The sequence below is a fragment of the Mus musculus genome, chromosome 3 (genome assembly GCF_000001635.26).
Source record: "Mus musculus strain C57BL/6J chromosome 3, GRCm38.p6 C57BL/6J".
Classification (NCBI taxonomy): Eukaryota; Metazoa; Chordata; class Mammalia; order Rodentia; family Muridae; genus Mus; species Mus musculus.
In genome coordinates, this window is record NC_000069.6 from 63,987,255 (window position 1) to 64,012,854 (window position 25,600).

Here is a 25,600-nt window from a genome sequence, read left to right on the forward strand (position 1 = left end):
GATTTATTTAGCTAACTTATTCTTAGTCAGGACATGAACTCAAGCAGGGCTGGAACCTATAGGCAGGAGCTAACTAATGTACAGGCCATGAAGGAGTGCTGCCTACTGGCTGACTCTTCATGGCTTACTCAGCCTGTTTCCTTATCCAACTCAGAGCCACCAGCCCAGGGAGACACCGCTCATAATGGGCAGGGTCATCTCCAGTCAATCACAAATTAAGAAAGTATCCTACAAATTTCCCTACAGCCTAAATCTTAGGGAGGCATTTTCTCAGTTGAGGCTCCCTCCTTTCTGATTATTCTACTTGTATCAAGTTGTTATAAAACTAAGACAGTTCATTGACCTATCAATTATGGTTCTCCTTGAGATATTAGTGTGTAAATTTTACTTTTTTTAATGTTTAGGGGCCTGCAGAAGGAAGAAATTGTTTTACTTACACATGGAGACAGTGTAGACAAAGTTGCTGATGGATTCAAGGTTGTAGCACGTTCTGGGAACATTGTGGCAGGTAAAAATTCAGATTTCATTAAAACTTTTTTCATAGTGATCATGATTCTATATGAGATATTCTTAAATTTTCATTTAAAATCTTTACTTTGCTTTATTTGTTTTTTAAAAACATTTATTGTGCCTGTGGGTCAGAGGACTGCTACAGTGTTCTTTCCTTCACCTATTTGGATCTCATTAGGTTCAGGTTTGGTACCGAGTGCCTTTACCCATTGAATTGTGTTGTGGGTATGTTTTTATTTTTTTCATAGCTGTTGTAAATGTGGTAACTTAATGTAGTAACATTACTAACCAAGGAAATTATTCAGAGTTTACATAGGCTTTAAAATATTTAACTTAAAAAATAAAATTCACACGAATAAATTAAAACATATGAATGTATGTGTATCTGTATATATGTGCTCAAGAAGGTGAGAAGGTTACGGGTTCTCTGAAGCTGAGCTGCAGGCAGTTTTGAGCTGTCTGATGTATATTCTGGTGATCAGGGGAGAAAAAGTAAAGTTTAGCTCAGGATGGTAGAAGTGCTAGTCATATCTTTGGATTGTAATAATGCTCCTAGTGGAGAGACAAAGATTTGCCAATGGATTGAGTGTGGAATACCAAAGGTAAAACAATCGAGCTTTAAATGCTGGATTTTTAATTTTTTTAATTTTTTATTTTTTTTTTGTCTGAGTAACATAGGGGTGGAATTTCTATTTACCTAATGGAAAAGACTTCAGGGGTTTCGGGTTTCATATGAAATTCAGGGTGCTTTTATTACATAACATCAAAATAAAGGTGTCCAGGTAAGCAGTTATACATCTTGATTTCAGCAGAGAAACCTAGGCTGGAGGTATACTAATGGGCCGACATATGGAATATTAGGTTCATGAGAATGTGAGATCACTTAAGAGTTTATGAAGAAGATATTTAAGGCCTGAGTTCTGGCAGATTCTATATGTAGAGATAGGCCAGGTGAAGAGGGACCAGCAATGAAGAGTGAGAAGCAGCAAAGAGTGAATAAGTAAACTGAGAGTGGTACCCTGGAAGACACATAGAAAGTATAAAGTGCCTCAGATCTTGAGCCTCCCAGGCATGAGCTATAAGAGTTGAGACAAATTTCTTGATCCATGAACCATAAAATAAGGATAATGATGCCCATGAAAATCCGCTAGCTCAGCAAGAATAAAATAAACATAAGAATTTGTTAAACTCTTTGGTCAAGTATGTGCAGTCAATCATGTAGTAAATATCCCCAATCTGAATGCCTGAAATTGTTCACAATCCAAAACTATTTGATTACTAACAAATATCACAATTGCAAATTCTATAAGTGTCTTCAAATGACAAGTGGTAGTCAAAATGCAAGTACACTTAAAATACTGTGTCATTTTAGGCTACTTATCTATGACTTTCATGTGATAAAACTTTTCCTAGGGAGATAAAACACTCAGTTGATAAGGAACCCACAACAGACCAAAGCATGGCTATTACCAAGTCCAGTTAGATGAACCAATGAATTTCCCTGTGGTTAATACAGGAATATGAGTGAGAGGTTACTTATAGGAACAGAAATGACTTATACAACTTTATTACCAAAGCCTACCACAACGTGGGTGACAGTTCACAAAGCTGCGAACCTGGAACACTTTGCACTACTTGTTGGCATCTTAACAGGTTGGAGAGTATCTATTCTAGGTGCCAAAATAGGTCTAAACCTCTTCCAGGCAGCCCAGCTGCTTTCTGTTTCTTCCAGGCAGCTGGGCTGCTCTTGGTCTTCTTTGTAGTGCAGCTTCTCCCGTCCCAGAGGGACTCTAGTGAATCTGGTCAATTTCAGGAACTTCCAGAAGCTATTTGAATTGTTTGTTTACCTTTCTGCTTAAGGAGTTTCCTAGTATGCAATGTTTCAATCTTGGAAACTGTTACACTATGACAACTTAAAACACTTCTGAACCTGGACATTTCAGAGTAGGGCTATTCAACCTGTATTTGTAGTTACTGGAACTGGAAAGAAAATATTAGAAAATAGTGAAAACTTTTGTGGTATGAAGGTTTTTTAATGTTGGGCATTAGAGAATGCTAAGTATATGTGGAAGTCATGTAGGACTGAGAACCAAAATTGAGTTTTTTTTCTATATTAAATAGATGAAAAAGTCAAAATAATGATAGAGAAATAAGAATCTAGTGAAATAGTCTCTGCTTTGTCCTAAACCTCTTTTTTTTTTCTGTATACTTTATAAAGATTATAGTAACATAGCTTTTTATGTATTTTCTTTCTCGTAATTAAAAGTTGAATAGGGCATATACATTTAACATTTATAGAGAAAGGTTTTGAGGAATGGAGAATGGATTGTGAATATTAGTTGTATCTTCACCATAAAGTTGCTTTGTGATTTTTTTTTTTTTCCTTGAAGGTATAGCCAATGAATCTAAAAAGCTATACGGTGTACAGTTCCACCCTGAAGTTGGGCTTACAGAAAATGGGAAGGTAATACTGAAGAATTTCCTGTATGATATAGCTGGATGCAGTGGGAACTTTACTGTGCAGAACCGAGAACTTGAATGCATTCGAGAGATTAAAGAGAAAGTAGGAACATCAAAAGTGTTGGTAAGTGTTTGATCTAAGTCTACAGACTTAGGTCAGAAATATTGGAATCCATAGTAGGATTGATAAGCCCTGACAACTGACAGGCTACATATATAGTTTGTGTGTTGCATCCCCTCAGAGTCTCTTGTTTGTTTATTCTGCTTGATTTTTTTTTCTCTTTATTTACAGGTTTTACTCAGTGGTGGTGTAGATTCAACTGTTTGTACAGCTTTGCTAAATCGTGCTTTGAACCAAGATCAAGTCATTGCTGTACACATTGATAATGGCTTTATGAGAAAACGAGAAAGCCAATCTGTTGAAGAGGCCCTCAAAAAGCTTGGAATTCAAGTCAAAGGTATTAATTTATCATGGAGAAGTTGATTCTTACCAGGGGTTATTTCTTCAAGCTGTGTGATTTAGTTCAGTTCAATATTAAAAATGTAGTTTTCTCTAAAAACTAAAGGCTAAACATGCCTTTTAGATTATATTCATAAATTTTTTGTTCATTGACTGTTATACTAATATACTGAAACTTGTAAAGTTGCCATTTTGCATTTACTATTCTGTCCTCAAAATCTCCCTAAAATCTGTCCTCTCACAATATTCTTTATGCAAGTGAGCATATACTATAAATACAGGTTGTATTCAATCAAGCTCATACAAAGAAAGTAGATTAAAAGTCTAGAATTATTAAGACATGTTTGTTGTATGCACCTGTAATCCTAGCTCTTAGGAGACCAAGGAAAGAGAATTGTTTGATATCAGGAGTTTGGAATTAGCTTAGGCAACATTGTCAGACTTAAGGTAAGCCATGTAGGCAGCTCAATTGATAAAGTGCTTCCTACAGAAGCATGAGCATCTGAATTTATCTTTAGAACCCATATAAAAATCCAGATGTGTCAGTATGCCTATAGTCACCCAAACTAGGAAGATGTAGACTGATGAATCCTGGGGGCCTGCTGGCCAGCCCATCTGGCTCAACTGGTTAGCTCCATGTTTAGTGAGAGGCATGCTGAGGAAGACACATGATGTCTTGTGTAGGTCAGTGCTTGCAGACACACAAAATTGAAAAAAAAAAAAGTAACATCCTCAGTTACTGTTGATTATAGGTCAAGTGATAATCACTAATAAACTTCCTTTAACTGATGGCTACTATGATGAAATGATATAATAGATTAAAAGTACAGTTGGACACAGTTTAATTGTGCTAAAAGGCTGAGTATAATGATGACTCCTACTTTCCTTTTTGAAGCAAGACTAAAAGCAAAGGCACAGTTACAGTGATGAAGGTGGAAGGAATAAGGAAACAGTTCAAAGAACACTAGGGAGTAAAATTTGGGTTTCTGAGGCAGATTCTCTCTGATAAGCTAATTAACTTTGATGGGTCCTTAGTGCTTTTCTTATAGGGACCTAGCAGTGTCTTCACTTGTCTGAATATTTTTGGAATTTACAAATTACAAAATTTAATCTTCTTTCTCTGTATGAGCTTGATTGCAAAACAATCTGTATTTGTAGAAAGGCTTAGATATTAACTTGCTTAAGTGAATATCTTATGCAAGTAAGTTTACAAATTTTCAAATATATATATATATATATATATATATACACACACACACATATATTTGTTGTGGCTGTCTGTTTATGGGGTTTACTGTGAACGTTTTGAGATCAGGATAAGAAAAAGTTGGCCTAGAGATGCCTTTAGTTTTAGTTTACTAGTGTTTGTAATAACCATTTTTGCATTTTTTGTGTAGCCACATTTTTTTCTAAGGTAACCTTCAGAGTAGAGAAACTTCAATGGGACAAAAACTTGGACCAATAGAATGGAGGTTCAAAGTCTTGGGCCTAAAGCGGGAAGGAAGCCAGTAGGAAATACACTATTTGGCCTGCAGACTTCTAGGGGAGGCTCAGGTAGTGAGAACATTGGATTTTGGGAGAACTAGGTTACTGGGTTTGCCTAAAGCAGGGACTATTTGAAAACATGAGAAGATTGTTTTCCTTAATGCAGAGGGAGCTACTTCTGTCCTCACGTTGAGAAAGCTAATGGTTTACTAAGAGGCCTTGGACTTGCAACCCTGCACCAGGCATAGTTGAGGTTACAGGTAGGACTGTACAGTAGAAACAGAACTAAGTGACATTAAACGGTGATTCCTGCCTTCCATCCCTTGCCCAGTTTAACTGTACAAATGTTGATGGGTAGGAGCTTGTGGGTAACTGACCAGGTTAGGAGAAGGGACTACAGGTATTTGATGGACCCTGATTGAAACCTCCAGCCTTCATCATCTCACGGTGAAGGTTACTAGTAGTTATCCTTTATTACCAAATAGTGGTCTTAGTGTTTTGTCTTCAGATGCTTCTCATGTTTGGTAGTGCTAGGAATCAAACCCACAGCCTTCTAGGCAAACACTTTGCAACTGATGTACCATGGTTATTTGTTCTTATGTAACAATAAATAAAAGGATACCCACATAATTTTAAATGCATAAATAGAAGTTTGGAAGAATCATTGTGCTGGTCCGAGGGCTTTGGTTTTCTGTAGAGGAACTACTGTTTTTGACTGTCTTGGGGATATAGATATATTTCTTCTAGTGCAACACTGACCAGAGAGAAAGCAACCAGCACTGTTGGCAGGCAGGTTTGTGGCCTCATATCTAAACGTCACAGAGGTTCTGAATAAATTCAGAGATCTCTGATCTCTAGATCTGACCTGTTACTGCTGGTTTATTGCTGGGTTATTTGAACATATGGGAAAATGTAAGGGACATCAAATGGTGGGTTTGCCTTGGTTTTTCTTTCTACGCTTTGACTTACTTATGATTTAAAGAAATATAATAGTTTAAAATACTTCTCTGATTTTTTCCAGTGATAAATGCTGCTCATTCCTTCTACAATGGAACAACTACTCTACCAATCTCAGATGAAGACAGGACCCCACGGAAAAGAATTAGCAAAACATTAAATATGACAACAAGTCCTGAGGAGAAAAGAAAAATTATTGGTGATACTTTCGTTAAGGTACCTTTCTTTTAATGTGGATAATGTATACTGTCTTATGTCTGTTTTAGTGTGTTTTTATTATTATCATATCACATGCCAAACTTTGCTAATTCTGTTTTACTTTTGAATATGCACTGTATGTGTGTGTGTGTGTGTGTCCTGTGGACAGGTAGACACTGTTTTGGTTTAATAGGTATGCATGTTGCTAAGCTGCTGTTCTAGCATTTAGGGATGGTCCTTTCCGTTGGCACTGCACTTCTGTTGGGTTTACCAGTGGCCATATTTTAGGTAATGTCGAAGGGAATGCTCACATACATGTTTTAATCACATGCAATGTACAATGTTTTCAGAAATTTATTTTTGTGAGTTTGATGGATCTACTTTCCTGGTTGGTACTTTAGAAAGAATCAAATTTAATTGAAACTTTGTTGAAAGATTGATTTCTCAGAAAATTGTTCTGCTCTCGTGGTAACAGATTGCCAATGAAGTAATTGGAGAAATGAGTCTGAAGCCCGAGGAGGTTTTTCTCGCCCAAGGCACTTTACGGCCTGATCTAATCGAAAGTGCGTCCCTTGTTGCCAGTGGTAAAGCCGAACTCATCAAAACCCACCACAACGACACAGAACTTATCAGGAAGTTAAGGGAAGAGGTAAAGGCTTGTGAGAACTTGGCCCTAAAGTATGTCCATGCAACATGTACTGTTCTTCCATCCTTTTTTGTTTCTTCTCAGTACTTTGAAGGTTGAGTAACCATTACCACAAACTAATTGTAGAACATTTATATTATCCTCAAAAGGAATGCAGTGCATCTTGTACTCATTAGCAGCTCTTCATTCTGACTGCTTCCCACATCTCCTGTCAACCCTAGACAACCACTAGCCACTCTTTTTCTTTTTTTTTTTCCAATTTACTTTTGAAGACATGATATCTGTTTGTATTCCTGGCTGACTGGCTGGCCTGGAACTTGCTTTGTAGATAGGCTGGCCTCAAACTCTCAGATTTGCCTGCCTCTGCCTCCCACATGCTGGGATTAAAGGCTATCATTCCCTTCAAACTACTAATTTCTGCTTTTGTAGTTTTCCTTGTTTTGAGCACTTTGTATGACTTTATCACCAATACCTGCACTTTTGTAATTGACTTTTTTGCTTTGTTTTTAAAAAGATGATCTCAAGTAATGCGTGTCTTTGACTTGTTACACAGCCAAGGCTGACCTTGGTGATCCCACATGGTCTACTGTGCTCATCTTCAGTTCTTACGTGTTTTCAAGGCTCATCTATTGTGTAATGTATATTAGAACTTACTCCTTTTTATAGCCAAATAGTATTCCATTGTATACATATTTTCGCAATTTTCAGTTGGACATTTCCTGTTTGGGCTGTTAGAAATGACATTATAAATATTGGTTACAAATTCTTGTAAACTTTCCTTTTCCTCTAGTGGATACGTAGATAGAGTATTGCTAGAATAGCACACCATGGTGCTGCATTGCTGTAAACCTGTCACTTAGGGAGTCTAGACTATCATGGTCTTTCAGCTACATACCAAGTGAAAATCCAAGATTATAGATGAATCTTTTTCAAAAACAAACATAATTCCTAAATTTCATGTCTCTTTAACATTTTGATTTTTTTGAAAGACTGTTGTCCAAAATGTTGAATTCATACATTCCCATTTGGTTTCCATTTCCCGTATCTTACCTGCCTTTTTAAAAATCATTGTATAAAACATAAAATAAATCCTCCCATCTGGAATCAATAGTAGAATCTGTAACTTTCTCTGCTTGCAGAATTGAAACTTACCCATTAAACACATTCCAACTGCCCTTCAATTTTTAATTCTATTTGACTTCCTTATATACTTACTTGATACAAGTGGTATCATACAAACATGACTTCCCTTTATTCTGTTTTTAGTAGTGTCTTGTTGTTTCTAGCTTATTTCATACTTAGCATATGTCCTTGTAGTTTTAAGGTTATATTATGTGATCTGATTCCCTTTTCAAATGCTAAGTAATAGAACGTTGCATTCTGGATACTTCATTTTTATTCATCACTGAACATTTGTGATACATCTATTCTTTGAACATTGTGAGTTTTGCTATGAATGTAGGTATATATTTAGTGCTTCAAGAATCCTTTCAGTTCTTCAGTATACATACTTAGAAGTTTAATTTTCTTTTGTGGAAAGTACATGCTATCTCACATAGCAGTTGCAGCATTCTACTTTTTAACCAAAGTACCACAGGAGTTCTGGCTTTTGTGTGTTCACTGTTTTTTATTTGTGTTTAGTAGCTATACTAATAGCTATGCCATTGTTCCCTTGAAAAGTAGTATCTCTGTTATTTTTTGTCCCTTGAAACAGGATCTCCATATGTTTCTTGAAGTTACTGTCCTTTTACCTTCCCAGCATTGTTCTTGCAGGAAGGAGTGCAAGCACTGCTATGCTAAGATCAGTGTGGTTTCGATTTTTATTTCCCTATAGTAATGTCTAGAATCTTTTCAGATGCTTATTGGTCATTTGTTTATCTTAGAAATGACTGTTCATACCCTTTGCTCATATACTGAGTTTTCATTTGATATTTTTTAATTGGGGCTGGAAAAATGTTTCTGCAGTTAAGAACACTTGGCTGCTTTCTTAGAACTGGAGTTGAATTCCCAACACCTGCAAGGCAGCTCACAATCCTCTATAATTCCAGTTCCAGGGTTCTGATGGGCATGCAAATGGGGTGTGTGTGTGTGCATATATATATATATATATATATATATGTATATATATATGTATATGTGTATATATATATGCAGATAAAGTACTTATGCACATGTAATAAATACATTTATTTATTTCTTACCATGACTTATCTTTTTTTGATACTGTTGAGAAAAGTTTTGTTTTGTTGTCTTTTTTTAGAAATGCACTCTGCATAGACCAGTGTAGACCTAGAACTCATGGAGATCTGGCTGCCTCTGCATTCCCACTGCTAGGGTTAAAGGTGTTTACCACCACACCCAGTTCATTTGGACTCATTAGCATGAACATTATTTTTTCTAATTGCCTTCTTTGTGTCCAGTGAGAAATAGTTGAGAGCTGATGGGTCTCTTCATTTTCTTTTCTTTTCCTTTTTTTTTTTTTAATTTTGTGTGTGTGTGTTTGATTGTGTCTTTGTGTATGTTTGTGCATCATGTGTGTGCCTGTTGCCAGTGGAGGTTAGAAAGAGGGTATTGGATCCGTAGATGATTGTATGCATGCTGAGAATTGATGCTGCATCCTCTGGAAGAAAGGAGCCAGGGCTCTTAAACAGTGAGTCATCTCTCCAGCACCAGAATTTGTTTTTCTTTATAAGACTTGTAAGGATTATACTTAAAATGTGTTTCAACAAAGATTATGAATGCCACTGAATAGTAATCTAATTCCTTCTAAGCCTCACAGGAGAAAATATCTTAAATGATAGTCTACTTTTTTCATTGGTCCCTTATTTTCTTATAGGGAAAAGTAATAGAACCTCTGAAAGATTTTCATAAAGATGAAGTCAGGATTTTAGGCAGAGAGCTTGACCTGCCAGAAGAATTGGTTTCCAGGCATCCTTTTCCAGGTAAAAACACACCTGGGTTTTGTTGGTTGGTGACGGTCATGTGGATTCAGTTTAGACCATTCTGAATCGTTTCTCTTCTTAGGGACTATGTGACATGACAAAGGGAGAGGGTGACAGGGAACACATTCTTTGAAGTGCCTACTGTATTTATACCGTTATGTGACTCATTCTCTTTTTTGTTTGTATTTAGATACTATATAATTCCTGGGAGTTTAGCATATAGTATTGCTTCCAGATGAGGAAGTGGAGCATAAAGATATTTTAATTACATTTGTACAGAATTCTTAATTATAGATCTAGGATTTTTATACCATGAGTACTGTGTGTATTCCATGGAAAAAAGAGAATTAAATCTTCATTTCTCCTCTTCTGTTTTTAAACATAGGGTCTCTTGAAAAATAGTTCTCTTAAAAAATAATAAGATTCCTCTCACTCCCACCTCCAGGTTGCTTTGGATGCTCTGAGTTCATGCATTCGAGGTCAGCCTGGTCTACAGAGTGATTCCAGGACAGCCAGAGCTACACAAAGAAAGCCGGGGGGGGGGGGGGGGAGAAAAAAAAACCTGGATGGTATTCTAAAACTAGTATTGAGACTGAGGGCAACTAATGGGAATATGATTTTCATTTTGCTTCTAGACACCTCAAGGGATTTCTTTTTTTCATGTTATAGTAAAGCAGCAGATCTTGTGCATGCCTTTTATTCTGTGAGGTTTATTTTGTTTGCATGTGTTTTTGCCTGTGTGTGTGTTCTCCATGGGCATGCCAGGTGCCTAAAGAAGTCAGAAGAGGGCATCAGAACCCCTGAGATACATAGTGCTGGCAACTGAAACTTAGTACTCTTAACTACTGAGCAGTCCTCTGTATCTTGCTGTTTATTTATTTGCTTGCTTGCTTACTTAGTTACTTTATGACTATTACGTATTTGGTAAATAAAAGTGCTAGCTCGGGGGCTGGTGAGATGGCTCAGTGGGTAAGAGCACCCGACTGCTCTTCCGAAGGTCTGAAGTTCAAATCCCAGCAACCACATGGTGGCTCACAACCACCTGTAATGAGATCTGATGCCCTCTTCTGGTGTGTCTGAAGACAGCTACGGTGTACTTACATTAAATAAATAAATAAATCTTAAAAAAAAAAAAGTGCTAGCTCACATGTTTGCATTAAACTATTTTCACTTTTATATTTTAATTTTAAATAGCCTATGAGATAAGGTGGTTCGTTATATTTTTTTACATTTGTGTATGATAGAGAATTCCCTCAAGAGATTATCAATAAATTACCATATATAGTATGAATTAAAATATTTCTTGGAACAGTTTTGTGAGAATACATAGATTAGTCAATTTGGATGGGAAATTAATACATATACTTAAAATTAAATATGTAGTGTTCACTTGTTTGTTTTAGTTTTAGATTGAGCCCCATGTCCTTTTACATACCATTGACTTTACCAAAGAGCTACATTTTCAGCTTTGAAATTTAGAATGCTAAGAATCAGTGGTAGACTATTTGCTAGCATGCATGATGCCCTGGGTTTGAGTTCTAACACTAAAATAAAAAGAAGAAAACAGAACACTTTGTGATGGCAGTTAGATCCTAATTTTATAAGGGTTTTATTTTTTAGAGATAGTATCAGTTTTCTACTAAAATTGTAACTATAGATTTTATGTTCAAAATTATTTTTGTTATTTAGGTCCTGGCCTGGCAATCAGAGTAATATGTGCTGAAGAACCTTATATTTGTAAAGACTTCCCTGAAACCAACAATATTTTGAAAATAGTAGCTGATTTTTCTGCAAGTGTTAAGAAGGTAATAAATGATTTGACATATCTAGTCAATACATTGTACAAAATAGATTGCTGTTGTATTAATGTTTTAAAATTTATTTTATGTTTGAAAATTCAGAACAATATTTGCAATGACAGTGTAGAAATCCTGACACAGAGACTACTAGGTGGATTTGTCTAAGTAAATAAGACTACATATCTCCTGTCTGTAAAAGTTCCAGATAAGCTGCATAAGATGGTCTTTCACGGTAAGAAAGTAAGTCATAAATGAAGTAGAAGGGTCAATTCAGGAAGACTTTGTGCTCCTGTGAAGGCAGCATTCCATTAGTTCACTTGAGCAGAAGTATCTGAAAGGAGACCCTGAGCTGTGAAGGGTCTGTGATTAGATCACAAGTTTTCTTAGCAGGACTTTAGCTACAAATTGATAATGTGTAGCAGTTTCCCAGTCTCTCAGATGTGGATTGCTAACTTATAACCTTCAAAGCTGTGTTTGAAAGTAGCAAGTTAGTAACTTTCATTTGAAGTGAACCTCGATTTGTACTGCTTCTAAGAAGTCAGGCAAGTAGCAACAGGTTCTCTGTGGAGTAATCTTCACCCTGGTTCCCAAAGAATGCCCACAGTTTCAAAAGAGTAAGAGAGGTTACAAAGAACAAAACACAGCCATAAGGCCCAGAAAGATATAAATAACGAGCAGAATATCCTCAGTGACCCTGGATACCAGAGTTTACAAACAGAAGACGGACGAGAAAGTGAAGGAAGAAGGTGAGCTATTAATAGTATTGTTTTTGTTTGTTGAGACAGGGTTTCTCTGTGTAGCCCTGACTGTCCTGGAACTCACTCTGTAGACCAGGCTGGCCTCAAACTCAGAAATCTGCCTGCCTCTGCCTCCCAAGTGCTGGGATTAAAGGCGTGTGCCATGACTGCCCAGCTAATATTGTTCTTATGATACTTAAAAACTGAGATAGTTAAATTCTAGAAATGTTTGTAACTGAAATTAACATATAAAGAGAGAATTCAAGCATAGATACTATGAAATTTCTAGAAATAGAACAAATGATCAGAAAAATATTAAGGATAGAAAAAGCTCAGATAAAATTGAGTTTAGCTTTAAGTATCTCCAGAGGGTCACAGTGGACAAGAGAAGTTTTTCCAAATTGGTGAAATATAATGGCTTTGATTGAGCAAATGACACATCACTCTGGGTAAGTGAAATAACTTGACCCCTGGTAGGGAATTGTTCATGAAACCAAGACTGCTATCGACAGCAGCAGCCATACAGGAACAAACACATACCTGCAAAACTAAGACTTTAAAAGCAGTAGCAAAACTAAAGTGCTCTGCAAATATGTTGTGATTATATAGCTTGCTGATTTTGTGGGACTCCTAATAGTGGGAATGGGGTTGTCTCTCTTTGACCTGCTTTTGGGACCCTTGTCCAGCCATGATATGGGGGCTTGTGCCTAGTCTTATTGTAACCTGTAATGCCCCTTTCAGTTGATATCCCTGGGAGAACTGCTCTTTTCTGAAGGGAAGTGGATCTGGGGGAGATGGGGGTCACAGGTATGAGGAGTGGAGGCCAAGGAAACTGTAATCAGGATGTATTATATGAGAAGAATTAAAAAATCAAATTAACAAAACAAAAAACCCAAGGGGTTCAAGAGAGATGACTGGTGCATGTCAAGTTGTTTTAAAAACTAAAGCAAGTATTCAAGTAAAGTCATTTCTAGATAAGAGCATATATTACCAACAGCCGTTGACTTGAGGAATTTAAGGCAGTAGTTTTTCATAATGGTTAGAAGTAAACTATGAGGGTGGGGTTTTTTTGTTCTATTATTTTTTTAAAAAATAAACTTCATTAAGAAAAACTTATAAGCCTCCTCCTCCCCTCAGTTAACTGTGTAATTAGAATAACCATTCTAAGGTTGCAAAGTTTCATATTGGATTTTACACTCTTTGCATTAAATGTATTTTAACCCAGCTATCTAAGACCAAAAATGAAGTCTAAGATAACTAGGAAAACAATTAACTATGTTTTTTTTTTCCATTATTTATGTCCATTACCTACATTCAGTCCTTCCTCGTCTCCTAAATAAATAGCAAAAAGACCAAAAAAAGGCTAAATATAAGTAGTAATTTTTTTTTTTTTGAGGCAGTTCTGGCCCCCTATCTCATTTTCCTTAGTGCTAGTACCCTGGGTGTAGGCTATGTCTGCCTGTAAGGGACTCTTTGATATTTGCACTTCTAGAGTTTCTGACTGGTGGTCTGGAGTAGGGCTCTAGCTTTAGGAAAAGCAATGAGGTAGAGAGTCTTAGGTGTACATGCAAGAGGAATGCTTGGTAAGCAAATAAAGTTATAAATGGAAGACTGACATAAACATAGACAGCATAAAATAATGACAACAATATTACTATTTGAGAACTAATAAAATGTAAAGCATTAAAAATGATTGTTTTGCCAAAGGACAGAAAGGTTGATTCAATTTAATTATTAACATTAAGTATCATGTAGAAATCAAAGGTTTAACTTCAAACCAATAAAGGAAAGGTAAATGAGAGAAGTTGGGAGAATCACCAGTTCAAAATAGAGCAAAAGGGGCAAAATACAAAATACAAAGGTGATACAAGAAATACACAAAAGGTGATGGGAAAGTAAACATCTCAATGTATATAAATTTAATTTATATTTTTTACCCCACAAATAAATTTCTGCTGTAGTGTATAGCCCATAGCATATTCTACATGATCTACTATAAGGAACTGGTACATAAGATTGTGATACTTTACAACATGAACCAAAATTTCTGTCTGGTTTTCTCAGCCTCATACACTGTTACAAAGAGTCAAAGCCTGCACAACAGAAGAGGACCAGGAGAAGCTCATGCAAATTACAAGTCTGCATTCACTCAATGCTTTCTTGCTGCCAATTAAGACTGTAGGTGTACAGGTGAGTTATGTGAGTTCACTTACTGGGATAGAACTTGCGGTTTGTTTGTTTGTTTGTTTACAAAGTTTGAATTTGAAATTACTTTGGAAAATTAAATGTGAAATTATTTTCTAAGTTTAGAAAGGTAAAATAATTTTATAGATGGTTATGGAGTGAATGAACTTATAAGAACTGAACACTTAGGCAAAGTTTTATAGTTTTTTTTTGTTTTGTTTGTTGTATCTCTAGTCACAGGAAAACTTTCAGAGAACCATTTACTTCACAGTTTGCTGATAAAAGGTCAGGTCCTTATTTGTTTGTACACTTAGAATATATACTGTGACTTGAGAAGCCTTTCTTTAGCTGCAAGAAGGCGTCAGATGAGTCTGTACACATTTAGCTTCTGGCCTGCAAGCATATGTGACTAAGGATTGAATATCACTTAACACAAAATCATAAGCTTATTAAAACATTGAAATTTTACTATGGTTTGTACAAATTATTTTTCTAGTTTTTTTTTTTCAAATTAGCTATCTGTCTGTCTATCTATCTATCTATCTATCTATCTATCTATTTATTTAATGTGTACGAGTGCATTACATCACATTGTAGATGGCTGTGAGCCACCATGTGGTTGCTTGCAATTGAACTCGGGACCTCTGGAAGAGCAGTCAGTGCTCTTAACCACTGGGCAATCTCTCCAGCTCTATTTTTCTAGTTTTGTGTGTGTGCATACATACTCATATACCACAGCATGTATACACTCATACAACAGTGTGTGTGTGTGACTGTGTGTGTGTGTGTTTGTGTGTTGTAGATCAGAGGGCAGCTTTTATCCATCAGTTCTTTCCTGTGTGTTGAGGCAGAGTCTCTTGTTTCTGCCACATTTCTTACTGCAGGATGGCTGGACTATGAACTGAGTGATTCGCCTTTCTCTCCTATGTCATGTAAGAGTGCTTAGACATTAAGTTCTACTTCATTACCCTTCAAGGAATTTTGAGCTTTGCTCTGATATTTACATGCAGATAGTTGTAAGTATAAAAGTTAAAGTGCATATCTGTTTTCTTTAAACATTTCTCAGTTCTTACGTGACACATGGGGTTCAATCTCAACACAGTTAAAACAACAGCAGTAAAAAATTAAAAATGTATTTTCAAGACCCAAGTGGTCTTTCTTTCGCCCTGGCTATTCTGAAACTGATTCTGTAGACAATGCTGGTCTTGAACTCAGAGATCTGCCAGCCTCTGCCTTCCAAGTTCTGGGATTAAAGATGTGTGCCACCATTCCCAGTTAAAACTTAAACTCTAAAGAAAGTTTACTGATCACAGGGCCCCCAATAGAGGAGCTAGAGAAAGTGCCCAAGGAGCTAAAGGGATCTGTAACCCTATAGGTGGAACAACATTATGAACTAACCAGTATGCCGGAGCTCTTGACTCTAGCTGCATATGTATCAAAAGATGGCCTAGTCGGCCATCACTGGAAAGAGAGGCCCGTTGAACTTGCAAACTTTATATGCCCCAGTACAGGGGAATGCCAGGGCCAAAAGGGGGAGTGGGTGGGTAGGGAAGTGGGGGGGAGGGTATGAGGGACTTTTGGGATAGTATTGGAAATGTAAATGAGGAAAATAACTAATAAAAATATTAAAGAAAAAAAAAAGAAAGTTTACTAAAGAAACTTGTCTATTTGCAGCTCCTGTGAGATACGGAGTTGAAATAGTTTCCCACTATGTTTTATTTTCAAAGGAGTTTTTGTTAAGATTCATTTGAGGTATTTGTTTAATGACTAATTTCTTTTCAATTTTTTTTTAATTTAGTGTGTATTGGATGTATTTCCTGCATGTATGTCTGTACCATGTGAATGCAGTTTGTTTGTTTCCTTTCTTTCTCTTTCTTTCTTTCTTTCTTTCTTTCTTTCTTTCTTTCTTGATATTTTCTTTTTTTTTTTACATTTCTTTTCTTTTTTTTTATTACGTATTTTCCTCAATTACATTTCCAATGCTATCCCAAAAGTCCCCCATACCACCCCCCCCCACTTCCCTACCCACCCATTCCCATTTCTTTGGCCCTGTCGTTCCCCTGTACTGGGGCATATAAAGTTTGTGTGTCCAATGGGCCTCTCTTTCCAGTGATGGCCAACTAGGCCATCTTTTGATACATATGCAGCTAGAGTCAAGAGCTCTGGGGTACAGGTTAGATCATAATGTTCCACCTATAGGGTTGCAGATCCCTTTAGCTCCTTGGGTACTTTCTCTAGCTCCTCCATTGGGAGCCCTGTGATCTATCCAATAGATGACTATGAGCATCCACTTCTGTGTTTGCTAGGGCCCGGCATAGTCTCACAAGAGACAGCTGTATCTGGGTCCTTTCAGCAAAATCTTGCTAGTGTATGCAATGGTGTCAGCGTTTGGAAGCTGATTATGGGGTGGATCCCTGGATATGGCAGTCTCTAGATGTTCCATCCTTTCGTCAAAGCTCCAAACTTTGTCTCTGTAACTCCTTCCATGGGTGTTCTGTTCCCAATTCTAAGAAGGGGCAAAGTGTCCACACGTTGGTCTTCATTCTTCTTGAGTTTCATGCGTTTAGCAAATTGTATCTTATATCTTGGGTATACTAAGATTCTGGGCTAATATCCACTTATCAGTGAGTACATATTGTGTGAGTTCCTTTGTGATTGGGTTACCTCACTCAGGATGATGCCCTCCAGGTCCAACCATTTGCCTATGAATTTCATAAATTCATTCTTTTTAATAGCTGAGTAGTACTCCATTGTGCAAATGTACCACATTTTCTGTATCCATTCCTCTGTTGAGGGGCATCTGAGTTCTTTCCAGCTTCTGGCTATTATAAATAAGGCTGCTATGAACATAGTGGAGCATGTGTCCTTCTTACCGGTTGGAACATCTTCTGGATATATGCCCAGGAGAGGTATTGCTGGATCCTCCGGTAGTACTATGTCCAATGTTCTAAGGAACCGCCAGACTGATTTCCAGAGTGGTTGTACAAGCTTGCAATCCCACTAACAATGGAGGAGTGTTCCTCTTTCTCCACATCCTCACAGGCATCTGCTGTCACCTGAATTTTTGATCTTAGCCATTCTGACCGGTGTGAGATGGAATCTCACGGTTGTGTTGATTTGCATTTCCATGATGATTAAGGATGTTGAACATTTTTTCAGGTGCTTCTCTGCCATTTGGTATTCCTCAGGTGAGAATTCTTTCTTCAGTTCTGAGCCCCATTTTTTAATGAGGTTATTTGATTTTCTGGAGTCCACCTTCTTGAGTTCTTTATATATATTGGATATTAGTACCCTATCTGATTTAGGATAGGTAAAGATCCTTTCCCAATCTGTTGATGGTCTTTTTGTCTTATTGACGGTGTCTTTTGCCTTGCAGAAGCTTTGTAGTTTCATGAGGTCCCATTTGTCAATTCTCCATCTTACAGCACAAGCCATTGCTGTTCTATTCAGGAATTTTTCCCCTGTGCCCATATCTTCAAGGCTTTTATCCACTTTCTCCTCTATAAGTTTCAGTGTCTCTGGTTTTATGTGAAGTTCCTTGATCCACTTAGATTTGACCTTAGTACAAGGAGATAGGAATGGATTGATTCACATTCTTCTACATGATAACAACCAGTTGTGCCAGCATCATTTGTTGAAAATGCTGTCTTTCTTCCACTGGATGGTTTTAGCTCCCTTGTCGAAGATCAAGTGACCATAGGTGTGTGGGTTCATTTCTGGGTCTTCAATTCTATTCCATTGGTCTACTTGTCTGTCTCTATACCAGTACCATGCAGTTTTTATCACAATTGCTCTGTAGTAAAGCTTTAGGTCAGGCATGGTGATTCCACCAGAGGTTCTTTTATTTTTGAGAAGAGTTTTTGCTATGCTAGGTTTTTTGTGTTCCAGATGAATTTGCAGATTGCTCTTTCTAATTCGTTGAAGAATTGAGTTGGAATTTTGATGGGGATTGCATTGAATCTGTAGATTGCTTTTGGCAAGATAGCCATTTTTACAATGTTGATCCTGCCAATCCATGAGCATGGGAGATCTTTCCATCTTCTGAGATCTTCTTTAATTTCTTTCTTCAGAGACTTGAAGTTTTTATCACAGAGATCTTTAATTTCCTTAGTTAGAGTCAAGCCAAGATATTTTATATTATTTGTGACTATTGAGAAGGGTGTTGTTTCCCTAATTTCTTTCTCAGCCTGTTTATCCTTTGTGTACAGAAAGGCCATTGACAAACAGTTAATTTTATATCCAGCTACTTCACCGAAGGTGTTTATCAGGTTTAGGAGTTCTCTGGTGGAATTTTTAGGGTCACTTATATATACTATCATATCATCTGCAAAAAGTGATATTTTGACTTCATCTTTTCCAATTTGTATCCCCTTGATGTCCTTTTGTTGTCGAATTGCTCTGCCTAGGACTTCAAGTACAATGTTGAATAGGTATGGAGAGAGTGGACAGCCTTGTCTAGTCCCTGATTTTAGTGGAATTGCTTCCAGCTTTTCACCATTTACTTTGATGTTGTCTACTGGTTTGCTGTAGATTGCTTTTATCATGGTTAGGTATGGACCTTGAATTCCTGATCTTTCCAAGACTTTTATCATGAATGGGTGTTGGATCTTGTCGAATGCTTTATCCACATCTAACGGGATGTTCATCTGGTTTTTGTCTTTGAGTTTGTTTATATAATGGATTGTGTTGATAGATTTCCGTACATTAAACCATCCCTGCGTCCCTGGAATAAAACCTACTTGGTCAGGATGGATGATTGCTTTAATGTGTTCTTGGATTCGGTTAGCGAGAATTTTATTGAGGATTTTTGCATCTATATTCATAAGGGAAATTGGTCTGAAGTTCTCTATCTTTGTTGGATCTTTCTGTGGTTTAGGTATCAGAGTAATTGTGGCTTCATAGAATGAGTTGGGTAGAGTTCCTTCTATTTCTATTTTGTGGAATAGTTTGTGCAGAACTGGAGTTAGATCTTCTTTGAAGGTCTGATAGAACTCTGCACTAAACCCATCTGGTCCTGGGCTTTTTTTGGCTGGGAGACTATTAATGACTGCTTCTATTTCTTTAGGGGATATGCGACTGTTTAGATCGTTAATTTGATCCTGATTTAACTTTGGTACCTGGTATCTGTCTAGAAATTTGTCAATTTCGTCCAGGTTTTCCAGTGTTGTTGAGTATAGCCGTTGTAGAAGGATCTGATGGTGTTTTGGATTTCTTTAGGATCTGTTGTTATGTCTCCCTTTCCATTTCTCATTTTGTTAATTAGGATGTTGTCCCTGTGCACTCTAGTGAGTCTAGCTAAGGGTTTAACTATCTTGTTGATTTTCTCAAAGAACCAACTCCTCGTTTGGTTAATTCTTTGAATAGTTCTTCTTGTTTCCACTTGGTTGATTTCACCCCTGAGTTTGATTATTTCCTGCCGTCTACTCCTCTTGGGTGAATTTGCTTCCTTTTTTTTTCTAGAGCTTTTAGATGAGTTGTCAAGCTGCTAGTGTGTGCTCTCCAGTTTCTTTTTGGAGGCACTCAGAGCTATGAGTTTCCCTCTTAGAAATGCTTTCATTATGTCCCATAGGTTTGAGTATGTTGTGGCTTCATTTTCATTAAACTCTAAAAAGTCTTTAATTTCTTTCTTTATTCCAACCTTGACTGAGGTATCTTTGAGAAGAGTGTTGTTCAGATTCCAGGTGAATTTTGGCTTTCCATTATTCATGTTGTTATTGAAGATCAGCCTTAGTCCATGGTGGTCTGATAGGATGCATGGGACAATTTCAATATTTTTGGATCTGTTGAGGCCTGTTTTGTGACCAATTATATGGTCAATTTTGGAGAAGGTCCCGTGAGGTGCTGAGAAGCAGGTATATCCTTTTGTTTTAGGATAAAATGTTCTGTAGATATCTGTTAAGTCCATTTGTTTCATAACTTCTGTTAGTTTCACTGTGTCTCTGTTTAGTTTCTGTTTCCACAATCTGTCCATTGATGAAAGTGGTTTGTTTCAGTCACCCACTATTATTGTGTGAGGTGCAATGTGTGCTTTCAGCTTTACTAAAGTATCTTTAATGAATGTGGCTGCCCTTGCATTTGGAGCACAGATATTCAGAATTGAGAGTTCCTCTTGGAGGATTTTACCTTTGAGTATGAAGTGTCCCTCCTTGTCTTTTTTGATAACTTTGGGTTGGAAGTCGATTTTATTCGATATTAGAATGGCTACTCCAGCTTATTTCTTCAGACCATTTGCTTGGAAAATTGTTTTCCAGCCTTTCACTCTGAGGTACTGTCTTGTCTTTTTCCCTGTGATGGGTTTCCTGTAAGCAGTAGAATGTTGGTTCCTGTTTGTGTAGCCAGTCTGTAAGTCTATGTCTTTCTATTGGGGAATTGAGTCCATTGATATTGAGATATTAAGGAAAAGTAATTGTTGCTTCCTTTTGTTTTTGTTGTTAGTGTTGGCATTCTGTTCTCGTCTTTTTGGTTTGTTGAGGGATTACTTTCTTGCTTTTTCTAGGGCGTGATTTCTGTCTTTGTATTGTTTTTTTTTTTTTTTTTTTTTCCTGTTATTATCATTTGAAGGGCTGGATTCGTGGAAAGATAATGTGTGAATTTGGTTTTGTCGTGGAATACTTTGGTTTCTCCATCTATGGTAATTGAGAGTTTGACCTTGTATAGTAGCCTGGGCTGACATTTGTGTTCTCTTAGTGTCTGTATAACATATGTCCAGGCTCTTCTGGCTTTCATAGTCTCTGGTGAAAAGTTTGGTGTAATTCTGATAGGCTTGCCTTTATATGTTACTTGACCTTTTTCCCTTACTGCTTTTAGTATTCTATCTTTATTTAGTGCACTTGTTGTTCTGATTATTATGTGTCGGGAGGAATTTCTTTTCTGGTCCAGTCTATTTGGAGTTTTGTAGGCTTCTTGTATGATCATGGGCATGTCTTTGTTTTGGTTTGAGAAGTTTTCTTCTATAATGTTGTTGAAGATATTTGCTGGCCCTTTAAGTTGAAAATCTTCATTCTCATCAACTCCTATTATCTGTAGGTTCTGTCTTCTCATTGTGTCCCGGATTTCCTGGATGTTTTGAGTTAGGATCCTTTTGCATTTTGTATTTTCTTTGATTGTTGTGCCGATGTTGCCAATGGAATCTTCTGTACCTGAGATTCTCTCTTCCATCTCTTGTATTCTGTTGCTGATGCTCGCATCTATGGTTCCAGATTTCTTTCCTAGGGTTTCTATCTCCAGCGTTGCCTCACTTTGGGTTTTCTTTATTGTGTCTACTTCTCTTTTTAGGTCTAGTATGGTTTTGTTCATTTCCATCACCTGTTTGGATGTGTTATCTTGTTTTTCTTTAAGGACTTCTACCTGTTTGGTTGTGTTCTCCTGTTTTTCTTTAAGGACTTGTAACACTTTAGCAGTGTTCTCCTGTATTTCTTTAAATGAGCTATTAAAGTCTTTCTTGTAGTCCTCTACCATCATCATGAGATATGCTTTTAAATCCGGGTCTAGCTTTTCGGTTGTGTTGGGGTGCCCAGGACTAGGTGGGATGGGGTGCTGCGTTCTGATGATGGTGAGTGGTCTTGATTTCTGTTAGTAGTATTCTTACGTTTGCCTTTCGCCATCTGGTATTCTCTGGAGCTGTGCAGAATACACTCGATGGGGTCCTGGAACCAAGAAGTCTGCTGCCGATGCTCAGGCAAAACGCTTCCGGGCCGGGTGGATCTCTATCCTCTGTCTGGGAAAGTGGCCAGCTGTCTGGGGCCCGAAAAGGGGGCTGCCATAGAAGCTCTGTAGTTCCAGCCTTTCCATAAGCTTTTAGCTTCTGTATTCCGTACTCTGACCTGTGCAGAATACACTCAGCAAGGTCCCGGAACCAAGATGTCTGCTGCCGATGCTCAGGCAAAGCGCTCCCGGGCTGGGCGGACCCCTTTCCTCTGGCAGGGAAAGTGGCCGGATGTCTGGGGCCTGTTCAGAATCGATATTTTCTTTATATACATTTCAAATGCTATCCTGGAAGTTCCCTATACCCTCCCTCCACCCTGCTCCCCTACCCATTGGCCCTGGCATTCCCCTGAACTGGGGCATTTAAAGTTTGCAATACCAAGGGGCTTCTCTTCCCAGTGATAATGTGTGAATTTGGTTTTGTCGTGGAATACTTTGGTTTCTCCATCTATGGTAATTGAGAGTTTGACCTTGTATAGTAGCCTGGGCTGACATTTGTGTTCTCTTAGTGTCTGTATAACATATGTCCAGGCTCTTCTGGCTTTCATAGTATGAGAACTGAACTCAGGTCCTTTGTAGCAGGAGCCAGTGCTCTTAACCACTGAGTTATCTCTAGCCTTTGTTATTATTTTTAAATGAAAACAAGCACCCTTTTGGTGACACTAACAAGGCGAGTGAATCCTCCCCAAACCCCTTCAGTTAGGAACAGGACGTTGAATTCTGTCATTCTGTGGGATCCTTCTCATTCAGACCATCATCTCATTTGTAAACTTTATTTAGTTGAAGTATATTTCTTCTCTTCCTAGTTAATGTTTTTCTAAGAGTTCTTTTATCTGTTTATGTGTATGTGCATGTGTATGTGTGTATGTATGCAGGGACTGCTGGCCTCAGGTTTAGGTTTGGGAGTATAGCTCAGTGACTAAGAGCATTTGCTGTTCTTCCAGAGGACCTGAGCAGATCCTCAGTCAGGCTGTTCAAATCCCCCCCATAACTCTAGTTCCAGGGCATCTGGTGGGTTCTGGATACCACCACTACCTCACCCTTCCTCCACCAATGTGAATGATTTTAGAAAGATGACGTATTGGACCTGTCCTTTTTTCTGAGTCCTGTAGCTTGGAGAAGGGGAGTTGCACATGGCAGGTGGAGCACTGGTAATGCATGTGTCCTATGTGTCTTGTTCTCCTGTAGGTGTGATAGGCGAATGTGCAGTGTCAGCTAGAGCTGCTAACCTTCAGGAGCTTCCTCCTGTAGTACCAGTTAGACCTTGGAGTCTGATCTTGGAGGGCCTCTCACCCCTCTTAGATGCCTGATTGTATGCTTTGGGGTGTTATTTGTCCTTTTTGGGGTTATCTCTTCAGTGCAGATTTGAGCTGTGGACCAGTACTGCCTTTCTGCTACCATTCCCAGTTAATAGGATGCTTTGATGCACATATGAATTGTATTATGCTTAAGTCTGCTCTTAAACATTTACTATTGCCATGTATTTAAATTGTTCAACTTTAACTTTGTAACTTTATATCTTTGATCAAACCTTCCTCATCCATCTTCACGTCCCTTAACCCTAACTTTCTCCAGCCTCTGGTAACCACTATTGTACTCGCAACTTAATGTACGATAAACTATTTAAGTTCTACCTATGAGTGTGATTGTGTGCTACTTGTCTTTTGATGCACATCTTACTTCATGTAAAGATCTCAAGTTCTACTCTTATTGTTACAAAGGACTTTATTTTTCACGTGGCTGAATAGCATTTCATTATATATATATATAGTAATTTTGAGTTATTTTGATGAATACATAAGTTGTTTCTATCCATTTATTTTTAAGTTAGTATTTTAAGTGTATTTTTAAACAAAAAACTTGTTTACTCAATCGATAAATATGGGTGTTAGAGCTTTCCTGTCAAACCAAATACACTGGTTTGCCATAGTTGGGCAGCCATTTGGAATTAATGCCAAGTGGACTTCTGCATGTTTCATATGAATTGTTGAAAGGTCCATGATGGTTTCTTTATTCCTGAATTGATCCAGGTGGGATTTAATGAGCAGAATTTTAACTTAGGACCTAATTTGTATTACTAGATAAATATGTATAATATACTTTTCAGATATACTTTAAAAAGCAAAAAGCAAATTACTATTAATAATGTCACTTTAAAAAATATTTTCTAATGCACCTATTGACTTAACTGTTAAAAGTTGATTATATTTATTTTTATAGGGTGACTGTCGTTCTTACAGTTATGTGTGTGGAATCTCAAGTAAAGATGAACCTGACTGGGAATCTCTTATTTTCCTTGCCAGACTTATACCTCGAATGTGTCATAACATTAACAGGTATTCCACAGGTGGCAGAGGGGATGTTGGTGTGAATGAAGTGTGGTGGGAAAATATGTCCTTTAAGGTCTTTTCTTAATGAAAGATTAGACGACTTAAATATACTTGTACTTAAGATAGGAGATGAGAGTGGTGTAGTCTCTACTCTTTATAATATGCTTTGAATAACTTGGCTTTTTTTATGTGCTTTGGCTATAGTTAGGGGAATTCTTTTTTTTTTTTTTTTAAAGATTTTTATTTTATTTATTTATTATTATAAGTAAGTGCCCTGTAGCTGTCTTCAGATACACCAGAAGAGGGCATCAGATTCCATTTCAGGTGGTTGTGAGCCACCATGTGGTTGCTGGGATTTGAACTCAGGACCTTTGGAAGAGCAGTCAGTGCTCTTACCCACTGAGCCATCTCACCTGCCCCAGGGGGAATTCTTAATATCCTATATTTTTATCCCTCATCACAGTATAATTATTTTGTTTATCTAAGAAAAATATTGAAAAAAAGATTAATTTAGGGGGCTAGCTAGATGGCTCAGCAGGAAAAGGTTCTTGCTACAAAGCCAGAAGATCTAAGTTAGATCCCTGGGATCCTCATGGCAACAGGGAAGAAGGAATTTTGACAAGTTGTTTTCTTACCTCCACACATGTGATATGCCATATATGCATCCAAAAAAACCAAAGACAGCTTTGCTGGCTGCTTTTATATCAACTTGACATCAGCTAGAGTTATTTGGTAGGAGGGATTTTCAACTGAGAAGATGACTTCATAGGATTGGCCATAAGCAAACCTATAGTGCATTTTCTTATCAGTGGTTGATTTAGGAATGCCTAGCCCATTGAATGCAGTGCCACTCCTGGGCTGGAAATCCTGGTGCTAAAAGAAACCAGACTGAGCAAGCCAGTACACTGCATTCCTTAATGGCCACTGTATCACTTACTGACTCCAAGTTTTGTCTCTGTTTGCATTCCTGCCTTGCCTTCCTTTGATGATGAACTGTTGCTTGGAAGTATAGGAAATAAATCCTCCCCTCCACTAGTTGCCATTAGCTCTGGTGTTTTATTACCCCAATCGAGGCCATAACTAAGAAAACAGTAAATTGGTATGTTTTTTGGCCTATAGAACTAGTGCACTGCTTTGGATCAGTAATGGTGGTGGTGGTGGCGGTGGTGGTGGTGATTGGAAAGCAAA

At 37.6% G+C, this 25,600-nt stretch overlaps 1 protein-coding gene across 2 annotated transcripts in view; it reads left to right on the forward strand.

Annotated features, from left to right (window-relative positions):
• Positions 1–25,600, forward strand: part of Gmps (guanine monophosphate synthetase) — a 57,922-nt gene that overhangs the window by 23,622 nt on the left and 8,700 nt on the right. For both annotated transcript variants that reach the window (XM_011240078.3, NM_001033300.2), the window contains 9 exons: positions 405–508; positions 2,901–3,094; positions 3,263–3,428; positions 5,937–6,088; positions 6,546–6,719; positions 9,553–9,658; positions 11,348–11,463; positions 14,259–14,384; positions 24,303–24,418. In XM_011240078.3, coding sequence (XP_011238380.1) covers positions 405–508; positions 2,901–3,094; positions 3,263–3,428; positions 5,937–6,088; positions 6,546–6,719; positions 9,553–9,658; positions 11,348–11,463; positions 14,259–14,384; positions 24,303–24,418 — 1,254 coding nt within the window. The remainder of the gene's footprint in view (positions 1–404; positions 509–2,900; positions 3,095–3,262; positions 3,429–5,936; positions 6,089–6,545; positions 6,720–9,552; positions 9,659–11,347; positions 11,464–14,258; positions 14,385–24,302; positions 24,419–25,600) is intronic.